Below are 16,758 nucleotides of genomic sequence, written 5' to 3' on the forward strand. Positions count from 1 at the left end.
AAAAGAGAATGTAATGTGATCATTAGACACGTTCCCGAAACAGCTATCGAAGAGAACAGATCTCAAAGCAATGATCTCAAGTTTTTACATGAAATCTGTGGCATGGAAGAAGACGTGATTGTGTCCTGTTTTCGGGCAGGTAAATTAACTGAATCTGGTGAAAGCAGAGAACATCAACCTAGACCGCTGATTGTAAAACTAAAATCAAAAGAGGCTGCATTGTATTGGAGTAACTATGGGAAAGGTTGGAAGATAGAAGTGGATTCTGAGAAAACGAAGAAAGAAGTTTATTGGATTAATCAGGATCTGAACAGAGCTGACAGAGATGTCCAATTTTTTGTGAGACAGGAACGGAGAAAGCGACTTGCAGAGAAAGCAAAGCTATAGAATGCCTAAACCTTAAATTGTTTTATAGTAACAGTAATAGTTTATATAATAAGTTTTGTGAATTGAGAAATGCTGTTTCGCTGTACCAGTCTGACATTGTTTGCATAAATGAAACTCATTTTAACAATGAAATTATTGATGCTGAAATTGGCATACCTGGTTTCAAAATATTTAGAAAAGATAGAGATTTTACAGTTAATGAAGAAGTAGGAGAAAGTTCTGTTAGTAGTGGTGGAGGCTGTATTATTTATATTAAAGACTCTTTGAACCCAGTTGTCATAGATTGGTTTAAGGTCACTGATTCGATTGCTGTTGAATTCGATAGCAACATTGGTAGGGTAAATATTGCATGTATTTATAGATCAATGTCTCTTTCTAAAGCGCAGAACAATGCGATGACCAAAATGATTGCAAAACTAGCTGTTTTTAATGTTGAATCAATCCTAGTTGGAGATTTAAATTTACCAAATGTATCTTGGCTTAGTGGAACTGTTAATGCTCCTTTAGGAACAAGTAATAAGGGTTTAATTATAGAAAAGAATTTTATGGAATGTGTACAAGACAATGGCTTGGTTTGGTATATCACAGATGAAGTTACCAGACGTAGAGTTGTCAGCGGTAAACTTCAAGAGAGTACACTAGATCAGGTTCTCTCTACAAACGAAGCTATTGTCAATGAAGTAATGATTGTCTCCCCCTTGGGGAAGAGCGATCATGTTTGTTTTAATGTAGAATTAAATCTAAGTCTTAGTAACAGTAAGCAAGATGATGAGGCTGCAAAGGAGCCTAGAAAGTTATGGGGAAAAGTCTCTGGCAAAGAATTGTTACACAGATCAGCTGAAATTGACTGGTCTTTTAGTGAGGGTACTTTAACTTCTGAAGATATGTGGAGTGAGTTACACTCAAAGCTTAACTTAGTATCTGATATAGTTCCGACGGAAAAGAACTTTAAATGTGAGCCTTGGGCAAATTCATCCTTAAAAAGATGCAGGAAAAAGACAGATAAATGTTGGTATATTTTTGATAATAATCCTTCTTCTGAAAATCTTAATGTTGCACTGAACCAACAAGGACAGTTTGATAGTAAGTCATTTAAGTGTAAAGTTAATTATGAAAGAAAAATTACACAGTGTATGAAATATAATACAAAGCCATTTTATGCATATTTAAGAGGGAAAAGAGTGTTAAAAAGTTGTGTATCATCCCTGGAAAAACCGGACGGATCTTTGACCAAAAGTAATTTTGAAACTGCCGAAGTATTGGCTGATGCTTTTGCTTCAGTTTTTGTCAAAGAACCAGATGGACCTTTGAACAGAGAATGTTATTTTATTGCGGATGAGTTACACATTGAAAATATTGAGATAACAATGGATGATGTTGGCAGAGAACTGAAAAGAATTAATATTAGTAAAAGTAAAGGGCCAGATGGCATTCATCCTAAATTATTAAAAGAACTTGAACATAATTCAAGTTTTGTTTCTGCTTTGACTAAATTATTTCAAACATGTGCTTCAAGTGGGAAAATTCCAGAACAGTGGAAGACAGCAAATGTTACATCTCTTTATAAAAAGGGTAGTCGGAAAGATGCCCTAAATTACAGGCCAGTGTCACTTACATGCATTTTATGTAAATTATATGAAAAATTAGTAAGGAGGCATATTATGAGTTTTGTTAGTAAGAAGATAAATCCAAACCAGCATGGATTTGTAGAAGGTAAATCTTGTTTATCTAATCTCTTAGAGAGTGTAGAATGTATCATCGAACTATTAGAAGATGGTGCACCCGTAGATGTGTTTTACTTAGATTTTTGTAAAGCATTTGATAGTGTTCCACATCAAAGACTACTTACAAAAATGAGAAATTTGGGTATAAGTGGTAACACTTTAGATATTGTGAAAGACTTTTTATCTGGAAGAAGATTTAAGACATTTGTTGGTGGAGCATATTCCTACCTTCGTGATGTTTTATCAGGAGTCCCACAAGGGTCTGTTTTAGGTCCTTTATTGTTTGTCATTTTTATCAATGACTTGCCTGATTGTATTAATGGTATATCAAAACTGTTTGCAGATGATCTTAAAGTTATTATGGATGCCAATGACACTGAAAGCACTTTCAATATGTTAGAAAGCTTGCAAAACTGGCAAAATGTGTGGCTGTTAAAGTTTAATCCTAGCAAATGCAAAATAATGCATGTTCCATTTAATGAAAATCCCCTTCAAGAATATGTATTTAGTGGTGTTACACTTGAATGTATTGAAGCAGAGAAAGATCTTGGAGTTTTAACTTCTTCAGATTTGAAATGGTCGAAACATATTAAAAGTTGTATTAGTAAAGCAAACAGTATGATTGCATGGGTTACAAGGAATCTCATTATAAGAGAAATTAATGTTATGAGAAATGTTTATAAAACTATAATAAGACCCCACTTGGAGTATTGTGCTCAGTTGTGGTCTCCACCTGCCTGCCATGGGAATTGGGCTACTATCATTGAACTGGAAAATGTCCAGAGAAGGTTCACACGCCTTATTGATGATATTGGAACACTTCCTTACAGTGAAAGGTTGGATGCCTTACAGATTACAACACTCGCAGAGAGACGGGTTAGAGGAGATTTGATTGAAGCCTACAAAATTGTAAATGGATTGGTTGAGTATGGAAAAGATATTTTCAATTTAAGTAGATCGGGAGATAAAATTGTTAGCACTAAATCTAACAATATTGATAGAAATATTAAAACCTTGTCTAATAATTTTTTATCAGAGCGTGTTATCAGCTTTTGGAATAAATTGCCATCTTTTGTTAGAAATTCAGTGTCTGTTATTGATTTTAAAATTAATCTAGAAGAATTTAAAAAGACTAATAATTTAGTAGACACAGGCAACTTTTGGGAAGTGTCAAATATAGTTTTAGCAAAAATAGAGGGTGTAAATTATATCGAAAAGAAGAAGCAACAAGTCCAATATTTATATAAAAATCCGTGTGTTGCCAAGAGAAAGGGAATAAATATCTCATGAATTTGTTTTTATTTATTTATTGTTTAAATTAACGGTTTTTAACTTTTTAAACTTTTTTATTTGTAAATAAATTATGACAATTATGTTAGTTATAGAATTCGTTTGTTTTTTAATGACGAAGGCTGTGAAATGTTCACAGTTCTGATAATGAGGAAATCAGAAAGAATGTTTAAAACTAGTGATGATGTTTATGTCATTATTCTTAATCTAATCTAATCTAATCTAAAATTTATCTATATTATTATCATGAAGATTGAAGTGAGCTGATTGGAGCTTATACTTAAATTTATAGTAAATGTGAAATGGAAATCTAGCGTCCGCCAAAACGAAACAACGGGCGCAATTCTTGTTCAGCTGCAAATTGACACAACATTTAAATTACTGCCAAAAAACTTGTGCCCACTGTCTAGGACACTTGTAACCTTTGGCGTTTCAAATTCAAATTATCGCATAACATAACAATTAATGTGTACTAACAAAAAATCAAATCAAACATGATCTTAATACTGTGTATGCTACAGGATATTTTCTGTAATTGGTATGACTTTGACGGAGATTTATTAAAGAACACTCGTATCTCTTGACTTTGATCTGCTAACATCATGAAAGCCAAGTTCAGAAATTTTACTGGCGGAGTCACTTTAAATGATTTATCAAACTATTCTGTAATCATGAGAATAAACCAACTGAGTTGAGCACACTCGAAAAGCCTTAAATTACGATAATCCATCTAATGTTATATTTTCGTACTCTTCACCTTTCTTCTGACAGAGAACTATGTTTACATTATATTATGCGGATATACTGAGGGGGTCGGGTATCCTTTTAAGGACGAAATGATACTAGGGGTATTCCCGACCTACCGCTTCGGCGGGTAGTTGATGCACCTTGACCAAGCAAGAGCCACTTTGGTCTACTTGCTCTGAGGCGCATCCTAAGAAGACTCTTTATCTTTTGATAGGGCCTCTCAATGACGTTATCGATTCAAGTCACTGAGTCGACTGTGAAGACATTGCACAAATGTTAAATTACACATAGATCCAATGGATTCTTTGCTTCTCCACAAACTAGATGACACTGATTTGATTAAAGTAAAGTACGATATTTGACAGTAGTGATCCCGAAAAAGATAGTCTCACTGTTTTTATTGTAATGCACTAATGAGTCGGTAATAAAATAGCTGTATTGGGAAGGTTGACATCGTCAATCAACGGTTCACCCGCCTTATCGATAGTGTGAGAGCACTTTCTTACAGTGATAAACTAGCAACTAGATCAGAGTCCTTATAAATTACAACACTAGTTGAAAGGCATGTTAGAGGACATTTAATTGATGCCTATATAATTATGAATGGATTGGTTGAACGTGATAAAGATTTTTTATTTGAGTAGATCATGACACAAGATTGTTTGCACGTTATCTCAAAATATTAATAAAGATAAAAGAATTCTGTCATATCTAGGTTATAAACCTACAAGCTAAAAGTAAAAAGATATTAAGCTTTTTCTTCGTAGCGCGATGCACTATATACTGGGCCACGCCACGGCCCACGCATCAAATAATTATTCTCGGTAAATCAGCAAAATTCACAATTCACAATTGGGCCTCACCGACCTGCGAGTGGTTGACATCGTGAATCAAGCTTTTTCTGTTCATAAACAGAATGAAGATAAAGGCAAAATTATATTACAGGCTGAGCTCCGCCCAATTTTAAATTTGCAATTTCAAATTTGGACTCAACAATTTTTTTAAATTAGTACAATTAAAAATTTTTGCTTTAATAAAGCGATTCAACCTGTTAAAGCTATTTTAAAATACAAAAAACTATTAAAATCATAAGCAACAAGCCAAAGATTAGAAAAATTACAAATTTTGCTAATTGTGCTTCAATTTCACCTAGCCATGAGTCTACGCGTACTGCGTGACGTGTTCGCGCGCTACTGCAAACGAAAGGGCTATGGATAGAGCAATGCTTCAATTGTCAATGTTCACGGTAAATTTATTTTATTAATGCATTTTTATATTTTAGTTAGCTGAAACTGCAAAATGTGGAAGTTATAATTAAGACCAAAACTAAAAGTTTGCGCAAAAAACACGCGCAGCGAACAAACGTGCTCATAGCTTGCAGCATTTTCATTAAAGCGAAAATGTTGCTTTTTTTAAACAAAAAGTTTAATTTTAAACAATTTTATTTGGCCCGAAATGAAACTTTTCTTAACGGGTGATACTCGTAAAATATGATGTTCCATGTATTGGACCGTTACGTCGACGAGTCCAACTCGGCGCGCGTCCTGGTAGGTTGTAAACCTACAAAACTTTTCGCAATAGCTGAAAATTTTCATTTTCTCAACTCATTTCATTCAAAATTTTGCTTCATTGAATTTCTTTGTATGGGACGTTATTTTTACGAGGCGAAAGTTTTAAAGAAAAAAAACGAAAGTTTTTATTTTTATTCTACTTCTGGAGTTCACATAGCCATGTGCCTACGCGTACTGCGTGACGCGCTTGTTTCACAAGTAGGATCTTTGCCGCCCTCCGGTGGTCGCGCGCTACTGCAAGCGAGAGGGCTCTGGTTAGAGCAACTTCTGGAGATAGGCCCCAGCCAGTAAAGGTTTCTGTGTTGACGGATGTTACTCGTCTAAATCTCTTCGAAGTAGCGCGCGCCGCTTTCTTCTCAAAATATAACTGGCCCGATGGCAAGTGCTACGAAATAGCGCGCGCCGGGCCAGACCATCAACAATGGTCAATTTCTGTGTTGATTGACGATGTCAACCCATCGAGATGGTTGCTCTGCGAAGCAGAGCAACGATCGACGATGCAAAGCAAGATTGCTAGTTCGCGCAGCGCGTCGAAGTCCTCAAATTTCTGGATGATGATTAATCACTCTACAGTACACTCGACTGTCAGGTGACTTTTTTAACCCATTCTCTAGCTGGTTCTGAACGAGTTTTCGGTACCTTAACCCTCTAATCTGATCCCAACCCTAACCCTAACCCAATCCTTAACAAAAACATATGCTGAAACCCTAACCCTAAGGAGACATTATACTAACTTCCTTATACGGTCATATCACGTGATCGATACAGTTTTTCGCCAATATCTCGTCAGGAGAGCATTTTAACCCTATGAGTATTGCTGAAAGCACAGTGTAAGGCCTACACGGACCGCCTCTAACTAGCCAATCCCTGTTTACATGCCGTGTAGCAGGGGACTAGAAAGAGCTAAACTAGTAAGCGGGGCATAGCCAATACACTATACTTCCATCATTGAGTATATTACCAACCAGAAGGAAAATTTCCTTGTGTTTGGAATCTACCAAGACGAAAGTTGTACAATCCAGCGAAATTCCGAAGAATCATTCCAGTAGACTATGTCATGGGGGGAGATTCGGAATCAGCGTCCGAAAATACATCGATTGAAGTTGGTTACAACCATCGGGGGCCCTTTTAGAACAATCTCGAAGGTTGACTGTAGAGTGATTTAGCACGCTCGGGCTTGCTTATGCTAGGTTTGCCATGTTTTTATTGTCATGTTGCGAAAGGTATAGCACATCACCCGTCTAGACTCTAGATCTACCCTACTGTTGAATTTTAAGTGGTCCAAGTTTCAAGTTTTGTAGACTCCAATATTGTTAAATTATTGGCGATGAAAATACTAAATGACCTGGTCATTATTGATATTCTGAAGGACTGAAACTTTTGGCTACCTTCTAGTAAGAAACAAAACTCATTGGTAACTGTGAAACAATCTTAAAACGAGGAACCCATATTATAACAGTAAAATTACTGATAACAGATAAAGAAATCACGTGAAGAAATCCTGTAACTATCATATTAAAGCTTTAGAGATTAAAAGAGTCATACCATCGCCAGTCAACAGTTAAAATGTAAATAAATTAAAGTAATAATTTAGTAAGAAATCAGCTACCCCGTTTAATATTAAGAAACCATACAATAATTAACTTACTTATTAACCTACTTACTTAAAATTAAGTTAGCAGGTTGATCAGTAAGAAAAAGTCAGGTTTAAAAATATTGGTCAAAAATCCAGCTAAAAACTCATACTCCTTCCGCCCTATCTGAAATTTCATATCGGATTAAATTAACTACAAATCTACACAATCAATGAGATTTAAACTGTTTCGCTTTCAACTTCTTATACTTCTCCTTCCTCTTTTCCCGCTTAGCCAAATTCACTTTAACCTTCTTTTTGGCGTGAGACTCAGGGTTAGCAATGGCAGCAAGAGCGGTTTCTCTCTTTCTCTTCCTCTTTTTCTCTGACCGGGTCTTATCAGCGGTTATTAGAGCTTGAGACAAGGTCTCGTTACCAAGTCTGTCCCGAAGGAACGACATCACCTCGGTTGCCATATCACACACCGGACCTGGTAATGAGACAGGTTGTTTAGCAGGTATCCAAGAAAACGTGTTCACTTATTGTGTAAGGAATTTAAAGTATCATGGAGAACTGCAACGTGGATGTGGAATAATTTGGTTAATAAATTAACTGACGGTCGGTTTTTATAAAATAATATTATGTGGAGTAACCTCCACTTGTGGGAATATATTATAAAAATTAGTAGTACTTATAATTGATAAAAATCGAGAGAGAAAATCAACATAAAAACAGATAAAACCATTTGGGAGGGAAGTGTCGCCACCATAAATTTTATAACCTAATCAGTGTCTCCTAACGGGTAATTACTTCATAACTTAATTATTAAGTCAGGGAAATTTGTTCCTATCGGCCATCATTAACGTTCAAAAGTAGCAGAGAGGCGACAGAAGTTGCATCCTATTGAAATAGGCTCCTGTCGCAGAGAGGTGACAGAAGTCGCATCTTATTGAAACAAGCTAAAGCTCCCCCTGAATATTAATAATTCGATATAAACTTGCTGAGGTTACTTTAAGCGAACCGAGAACTAAACAAAATAAACTCAAATTTTAGACGCCAAAAGATTACAACAATCTATGAACACTGTTATTGTGTCTAATAATGAGAGCAAATAACTTTGTGGTAGTATCTGTCATGTCAGACAATTCACTGCACCGTTTAAAGAATATAAATTAACGAACAAAAACAGACAATTTAACGAACAAACTGACGAACAAACATTTACCTGTGCTGTTTTTGACTTCTCTGTGTACAGGTGCTACCAGTGCTGGCAGGTGGGGTGCCAGTACTTCTTTATCTACCGTGTTCACCACCGCTCCTACCCATTTTAGTATGATACCTGATAGAGGATAACACGTGTAGCTGAGAATAAGTGCGTACTCTATATCTCGAGACATTTGCTTAATTTTCTACTTTTACACATCTCAGGGCTATATACACGATTGTACACATTAGAATGTTTCAAAAAGTTGGAACTGCGCCACTAAAAATATCGTTAATTTGTCGAGTAGCGTAGCATCTGAGACAATATTCTGTACCATATAATCGTAAGAAGTCCCCTAATCACTCGAGAGCAATGTTATCGGCATTTATGTTAATGAACTTCTGGTGAATCCAGGTATTAACATACAGAATATGTAAAATTAATATTAGAATATGTAAGATAAATCGTCAGATTTCTGGTTCATACCAGCTGGGCTTTGTCGTGCCACCCTGCTAGATTATATAACGCTAAAACTTTTCCGGTTCTGGTAAAATTCACATTTGCAGTAATCAGATTCTCTAGATTACATTGTCCTGTTAACCTCGTGAATACAGTCTCGAGAAATCAACCCTAGTTTTATTTCTGACTTGAAAGTTGAAACTTTCCAAAATGTTTCTCCTATTCGTTCTCACAATCTGCATAGTATCTCCCGTTGCTAAAACAGTGGACAGAAAGTACACTGCCCTGCAGTTTGGGACCACTGTAAGAGACTACATAAGCTTCAGCCACAATATGTCCCCGTTCCGTAATGCTTTAACCCTGTGTACCTGGATTAAGAGAGTGCACACCTCATCCTCCTACCCAGTCGTGTTTCATTACCAAACCAGCTCTACTGCTTTCGAGATACTGACTGGATCTGACGGGGAATACAACAGAGTACTAGGTGATACGGTTTTAGAGAACTCACACAGTAAATTCAATACCCCGGCCGGAGAATGGTTCCATTATTGTCTGACTTGGTCCTCCTCCTCACGGAGTATTCAGATCTACCTGGACGGGGAACTAGCAGCTAGTGGCCAGACTTCATCCGGGAACTGGAGAGAACTACACTCTAGCGGGACTGTGTGGTTTAATAGACTGGTAAACTACGGTAGTAGTTGGATATTTGGTGGTCAGTTGTACAGATTTAATCTGTATAATGAAATCCTCAGCTCGGGTACGATAAAAAGAATATCAGACGGAGGTTTGTGTGCTGAAGTAGAGGAGACTATTGGTAGTAGAACACTTCGCTGGGAGGACGTACTGGAAAAGGCAAGATCTGGGTCTGTGGTTGAAGTTACTGCGTGTGATATGGGATATATACGAGAATTCAAGGAGAGTCAGCTTGAAAAAAAAGATGTGAAACTTAATGCGATGAGAGAAGAATTGATTACAGTCACCAAAAAACTGGATAGCACACAAGAAGAGTTACAAACAGTAACAGGTCGACTGGAGTCTGTAACTGGCAGGTGTAACCGGACTGAAGATGAGCTTAGTAGGACTAGAGAAAGCCTGGAGTCTGTAACTGGCAGATGTAACCAGACTGAAGATGAGCTTAGTAGGACTAGAGAAAGCCTGGAGACTGTAACCACCAGATCTAACCGGACTGAAGATGAGCTTAGTAGGACTAGAGAAAGCCTGGAGTCTGTAACTGGCAGATGTAACCAGACTGAAGATGAGCTTAGTAGGACTAGAGAAAGCCTGGAGACTGTAACCACCAGATCTAACCGGACTGAAGATGAGCTGATTAGGACTAGAGAAAGCCTGGAGTCTGTAACTGGCAGGTGTAACCGGACTGAAGATGAGCTGATTAGGACTAGAGAAAGCCTGGAGTCTGTAACTGGCAGGTGTAACCGGACTGAAGATGAGCTGAATAGGACTAGAGAAAGCCTGGAGTCTGTAACTGGCAGGTGTAACCGGACTGAAGATGAGCTGATTAGGACTAGAGAAAGCCTGGAGTCTGTAACTGGCAGGTGTAACCGGACTGAAGATGAGCTTAGTAGGACTAGAGAAAGCCTGGAGTCTGTAACTGGCAGGTGTAACCAGACTGAAGATGAGCTTAGTAGGACTAGAAAAAGCCTGGAGACTGTAACCACCAGATCTAACCGGACTGAAGATGAGATGAATAGGACTAAAGAAAGCCTGGAGTCTGTAACTGGCAGGTGTAACCGGACTGAAGATGAGCTTAGTAGGACTAGAAAAAGCCTGGAGACTGTAACCACCAGATCTAACCGGACTGAAGATGAGCTGAATAGGACTAGAGAAAGCCTGGAGACTGTAACCACCAGATCTAACCGGACTGAAGATGAGCTGAATAGGACTAGAGAAAGCCTGGAGTCTGTAACTGGCAGGTGTAACCGGACTGAAGATGAGCTTAGTAGGACTAGAAAAAGCCTGGAGACTGTAACCACCAGATCTAACCTGACTGAAGAAGAGCTGAACACATGCTCTGTAGAATTGACGGACACTAAATCTCAGTTGAAAGGGGCGATAAAGTTCAGTAATATAACTATGTGGGACATTCTATATACAGAATCGTTCTATCATAAAATATTTACTGGGCAACTACTTGATGATTTGAAGTCTTGGTCATGGGATTTACTGGGTGAGATATATAGAATTATTGTAGCCAACTATCCAGTGTTATATGTTCCTACTTAATATATTTGTCCAGAATCAAGCAATTATTCAAATGACCACGACACTTATGTCTGCAAGTTTCACCCATGCAATTGTTATTTTGTTATCTAAGTTTAAACAATCAATCAATCCGAAGTATTGTGAAAACTTGTTCATTTCAGAGGAATTCGTTGGAGTAAACGTCACAGAGGGAGTTATAAATCACTTACAGAAACATGATGTTGGTAAGGCGGAATGTGGCGCCCAGATTAGCGACATTCTAAACATGTGGGGTAAGCAAATTTCTTTAAGCTCAATGTTTTCACCGAAGATTTGATTTCATATCTCAACCTTACATTATTTGTAAATAGTGGGGTCAGCTATATTTTTCTATCACGTGAACCCTATTTTAAAACTTATCCGTGTCTCTTATTTAATATAACGAGTTCTATATGTCACAACTTTTAGTCGGTAACATGATTTAATTAAGTTCCAACAAGCCATCGATCTTCAGTTATCAGTTCAATTTAAAATTAATTTCAGACGAATTTATCGGTGTTAAGATGACCAGAGGTATTATCCAACATTTCAAAGAAAATCACAATGACGATCCTTGTGACGATTAGTGGTAAAGAAAGCTCCGGTAACCAAGCCATCTTATACTTTCATAAACGCCAAATTCTTAAACTTGTTGATTAAGTTTGACATTTATTTCGTGATTCATTAAATTTTTCTTCATCTTTATTAACCAATCTTTACTGTGTATCTTGGTAACGAATTTAAAAAATGTAATTATTAAAGTAAATTTAATAATGAAAGTGTACGTGAGGTAGTCCCATTTTGCATGCCCTAATGTTTAAAATCTCTTAAACAAATCCGTGACTTCATATTTTACCTATAAAATACTAATTTATGTTTTACATTACAGAGATAAAAGTGCTACCTCGCTTGAGAGTGTTGGTTGGATCTTGAGAAGACTCAATACTAGCGACCACCACCAGACGGTGAATCAGATCATGTGTAGATAACAATCCTTCTTCAGTGTTATCTGGGAGGATAGATTGAAACTTGATGTGAATCACATGCTATTGTTAGGAACAGATTTAACTTTTTAGATATTATCATGAACTAATATTTTAATTGATTACATATTTTTTCTTTAAACCAATGTCGCCTGGCATGGTTATCAACAGGGGGAAATTATTTGAAATTTTACTCAAAAAGGAGTATTATGATTAATTTATTTTGAAACATAAAATAAATGTTAACACTGTTAGCCACTCAAACTAATAAATTTAAAAAGAAAATGTTTCATTTCTAAGCTTGCGGCAGAGTGAGACGTTGCCACCATTTGATAAGAATATGCTGCTCTATGATCTTATGATGAACACCGTCATCAATAAATATTTGATAACCAGAATTAGTTCATAAAAATAATTTATAGAATTAATTAATACAGAATTATTAATACAGAATTAACTAATACAGAATTAATTAATATAGAATTAATTTATAGAATTAATTAATAAAACTCCTCTGCAAACCATCCGGGGAGAAAAGCAGAGCAGAAGTGAGCCACACCACATTCTTAACAATCTGTAGCGCGTGATCAGGGAGCACATTGGTAGATTTGAGTTGCAGTAAACACAGCTTTATCAGCTCGTCCACCTGAACAAGAGTAGGGATACGTTACTAAAAACTAAATAATTTAGTAGGAAATATGTTTTTTGTGGTTAATAAAATTGATAATTATAACAATAAATTAAGTAAAATTGTTTCCAAAATGTAACCTTGTGTCTGGGGTTGACTCCTAGAATCTGACTGGAAGGAGCTGCTGTAAGTACAGTTCTACAGTTGTGTCCAGACAGGAGATGTCCGAGAAGTTGGCATCCAGCCAGTCTGACCCACTGGTGAGGATAGGACATCAACTCTTGTAGCCGATCTGGGGAGGTAGGGGTTATTTGATTCGGGGACCAGTTTAACTGTTCAATATGCGCGATTATCTACACTTTTAAGTGAGTCAGAAAGGATTACAGAGATATGTTAAGTTTACTCCAGTTTTATCAAAGAATGTTATTTTAAATTGATTTATAACTTTACAGTTTACAGCACTAACCGTACACGGAGATAGGAAGGGCTGACATGTTATTTAACTTCAGGAGGGTCAGGACACCCGTGTAAACTATCTGAGGAGAGAAATGAGGTTAAATCGAGTAAAAATACAGTAAAAATGAAGTTTGAGGTTATTCATGTACATTAAAAAGAGGTCAAAACTTTCTTGGATGGTTCAAATTTTAAATCCGCTTGAATTGTGTGGTTGTATCGCCAGCGGACTAGCGGACTAGTGTACTAGCGGACTAGCGGACTAGTGTACTAGCGGACTAGTGTACTAGCGGACAAGCGGACTAGCGGACTAGCGGACTAGCGTACCAGCGTACCAGCGTACTAGTGTACTAGCGTACTAGCGTACCAGTAAAGTTAAACTTGGCTGGAAACTAAAAGCTACCTGGTCCCTGGTGGAGGTAGCGTTATCCTCCTTTCCCTCCCATACACTAAACGTGTTCACAACACCTACCAACTGCTCTATCAGCACTGAAACAAGTTATATTTTAATATTCATTAACACTAAAACAGGATATGTTGTTTTAATTAACCAACCAGACACCAGTATATCAACTCCTCAGAGATACACAAAGTTAAAGAAGTACCTGCGGCACGTTTGGTAGTGAGATGTTTAGAAAGAGAGTCCATCAGCAGGACTGCTAGGTATTTGTGTTTCAGCTGAAAATACATTACAACCGTAAGGGTTTGAACGAAGATACAATTCATGATCAATGGCTCTAATTTAACAACTTTAATAAATTAGCGCAACAGGTTAAAACAAATATAAGAATAAGGTGAGGTAACACCAGTCAGGCAACCTTCTTATCAGCTAGCCAGGCAGCAGTCAGACTCCAGACCTTTTCTCTCAGGTTATCATTTCCTGCTCTGCTGACCAGATCCGCTACAGTTATACCCGCACCTAAAATCAAACATTATTTGTGAGCTTGATTTGAATTTCTACATCAGAATTGATTATGTGTTTACTCCGGTAAAAATGGATGGTAATGAAATGGATGCCCACCTTGCTTTGGGTGACTATGTACGAGGTGAGAGTATCCACTAGAAGGATCTCTTTGAACTAGATTTATGAATTATGCTTTATTTCCAAAGCCTTTATTTGGTCAGACATAACGCATGCGTTGGAGGTCTCAGCGTTTACATTATGTCCGCCCAAATTATAGTCCAGCTACCATGTACGTTCTAAGAAATGTTTGCGTTCATATTGAAGTTCGCCCAAAATTATTTCCGTCCACATAATTTCCGCCCAAATAAGGTCCGATAAGGTGGAAAATACATTTCAACTAGGAGGTCGAATACCTGGACTGTGTGGTATAAAATAGGTGATATCCTAGATTTTACGTTATACTCCAGTAGCAGGGAGGAGTTGAGTAGGCACTTCAATGTATAGAGTTTTTTTGCTGCTGAATCGGGTTAAATACATAGTTCATTGGTAACTCAAATCAACGAGCGCCGCATGTTGTGTTGCTAGTCCCAACCCTGTGGGGCCACGCCCATATTTCACATTCAGCTTCTGAAGGTCTTAGAGACTTAAAATTGGGCTTAAAATGACCGCAATGCACATGTTTATATTATTATGTGAAGGTCATGAAGGCCCAAAATGCTTATTTTTGGAAAAATTCAGAAAAACCGATTTTCACTGGGGTGCGAGTAAAAAAATATAATCTAGATACATTTTGTAGAAATATAATGTATTTGCAGTGCTAAGTTAGATATCATATATTTGTTAAATATTCAATTTGATCGGCTCATGTCCCATGATGATGTGAAATTGATCTCAAATCATATCATCCGACACCAAATATGACATAACTCATGACATGATCTTAAATTTTGCCATCAGACCCTCTTTACATCAAAATATTGATCCTGCTCAAAATTGTGGGTCTGTGAAGGTCAGAGGCAATTTAGAATCATGATTTAAGTTCGTTTCATGTGAAATTTTTATAAATCGGTAAAATGGAGTACGCTTGAATTTTACAAAAGTCTTTACTTTTGATTATACACCGTGCAGCACTAATTAGTTCATGAACAATGTTATATAATAATTTGCTCCTTATCTTAACCAATTTTCCGGGTAATGCCTAATTTTCATTTAAAATTTTTAACACGGTTAAAAATTTACAACTTGGCAGCTTTAGCCACAATTTAACTGCAATTTAATATTGAATCTAAGAAAGTTGTATAATTTAATTTAGTCCCACTCTGAACCCCTGACCTTTAACTGGTAGTCAATTTAACCCAAAATGAGCAGGAAAAAAACTGCACTGACAAAGAATATACAAAATAAGAAAATAAAAGAACTAAGAAATGATCGGAATTCCTTTTTCTTAGAAATAATCAAACCACACCCCGGCCAGTATCTCGCCTAGATCAAAGGTGCTCTCGCCGCCCAGTAAGTTTTAGAAAGCGGTCCATTGTTCAATAACAAGCAAAACACAAATCAATAACTATAGATCGTTTGTGACAATTATCTGATAAGATTCGCACTTTAGTTCGACAACTTAAGTTCGCCAGAAATCAACCCTGTCGAACTTCGGTACGTGTCGAACTCTAGTTCGACAAATAGTATCTGCTTGTGATCCAATAACTATTGCCGTGTCCTTATCGTAGCATCACAGGGTTCAATGACAAGTGCACGAAATCAGAAATTTCAAAACGTTTAGGTAATTTTTAGACAATTTTCTGCCATCTAGCAACCAGCATAACAGTTGGAAATTTCAGAACCTTTGAGTATAATTTTAATTCTCCTGTTTGGTTCCGGTCTAGTAAACATGAAAATAGATTGATATCGTTTGTGATTATATCTAGTGTGGTATATGGTCAATATTTATATAGCGTACTCTATAATCTAGATCCATAAAACGGAGTAGGAGTTACCTGGGGTACCAAGATAGCCTTTTATTTGTCCACTTAGTCTAACATTGTACTAACTAACAATTGAGTCTGAGGTCAGTAAGACACCAACTTGTAGTGGTCAATTGTCTCAATCAGCTCCCAATAAGATTACATAATGTGCACATATTACTCATAGTATTAGTTATACAGCATGAGATAAGTGAAAAGCAAAATAAGTGGAAAGCAAAATAAGTGGTCAAGTTTATGTCTAGTGGTCAAGTTTTATATGTCTAGTGGTCAACTTTATGTCTAGTGGTCAAATTTATGCCTATAGTGGTCAAGTTTTAGGGACGTTTTAGGCTGACAAGGTTACGTCAGCAGGCGGGTTAAGAAATGCTTGTGAAACTAGATTCCTAGAAACCACTTTTCTCTACACTAAAACTATAACCAGTAGGCGTTATAACGTATATCGTATATCGTATAGTTATAATAATCGTAACTTTAATTATCTAATACAAAACCTCAGCTCGCTCAGGTATGATCAGCGTGGTATGATGGACTTTGATACTTTGATCTAGTATCTTCATTCTTCATGTATAATGTTAGATGACTGATGATAGCCACTTGGCATCTAGGCTGATAAAG

At 36.8% G+C, this 16,758-nt stretch overlaps 3 protein-coding genes across 3 annotated transcripts in view; 1 reads left to right on the forward strand and 2 right to left on the reverse strand.

Moving 5' to 3' along the window:
• The window catches only part of LOC134819171 (cytoplasmic dynein 1 light intermediate chain 1-like), a 38,782-nt gene that overhangs the window by 19,176 nt on the left and 2,848 nt on the right, over window positions 1-16,758 (reverse strand). The window lies entirely within an intron of this gene.
• LOC134819168 (small subunit processome component 20 homolog) overlaps window positions 7,302-16,758 on the reverse strand; it is a 36,349-nt gene continuing 26,892 nt past the window's right edge. Inside the window, exons 26-34 of the mRNA XM_063828953.1 lie at window positions 14,076-14,176; window positions 13,863-13,935; window positions 13,661-13,746; window positions 13,271-13,340; window positions 12,945-13,096; window positions 12,699-12,822; window positions 12,098-12,202; window positions 8,518-8,631; window positions 7,302-7,782 (exon numbers count right to left, since the gene is read on the reverse strand). Of these exons, the coding sequence (XP_063685023.1) occupies window positions 7,523-7,782; window positions 8,518-8,631; window positions 12,098-12,202; window positions 12,699-12,822; window positions 12,945-13,096; window positions 13,271-13,340; window positions 13,661-13,746; window positions 13,863-13,935; window positions 14,076-14,176 (1,085 nt within the window). The 3' untranslated portion in view covers window positions 7,302-7,522. The remainder of the gene's footprint in view (window positions 7,783-8,517; window positions 8,632-12,097; window positions 12,203-12,698; window positions 12,823-12,944; window positions 13,097-13,270; window positions 13,341-13,660; window positions 13,747-13,862; window positions 13,936-14,075; window positions 14,177-16,758) is intronic.
• Window positions 10,593-12,172, forward strand: LOC134819172 (uncharacterized). Its single transcript, XM_063828959.1, has 4 exons — window positions 10,593-11,140; window positions 11,337-11,447; window positions 11,698-11,782; window positions 12,083-12,172. Exons 1-3 carry the CDS (start codon window positions 10,657-10,659, stop codon window positions 11,778-11,780), a joined length of 678 nt encoding a protein of 225 aa, XP_063685029.1. The 5' UTR covers window positions 10,593-10,656; the 3' UTR covers window positions 11,781-11,782; window positions 12,083-12,172.

Source organism: Bolinopsis microptera, chromosome 8, assembly GCF_026151205.1.
Source record: "Bolinopsis microptera isolate Bmic1 chromosome 8, MBARI_Bmic_1.0, whole genome shotgun sequence".
Lineage (NCBI taxonomy): Eukaryota > Metazoa > Ctenophora > Tentaculata > Lobata > Bolinopsidae > Bolinopsis > Bolinopsis microptera.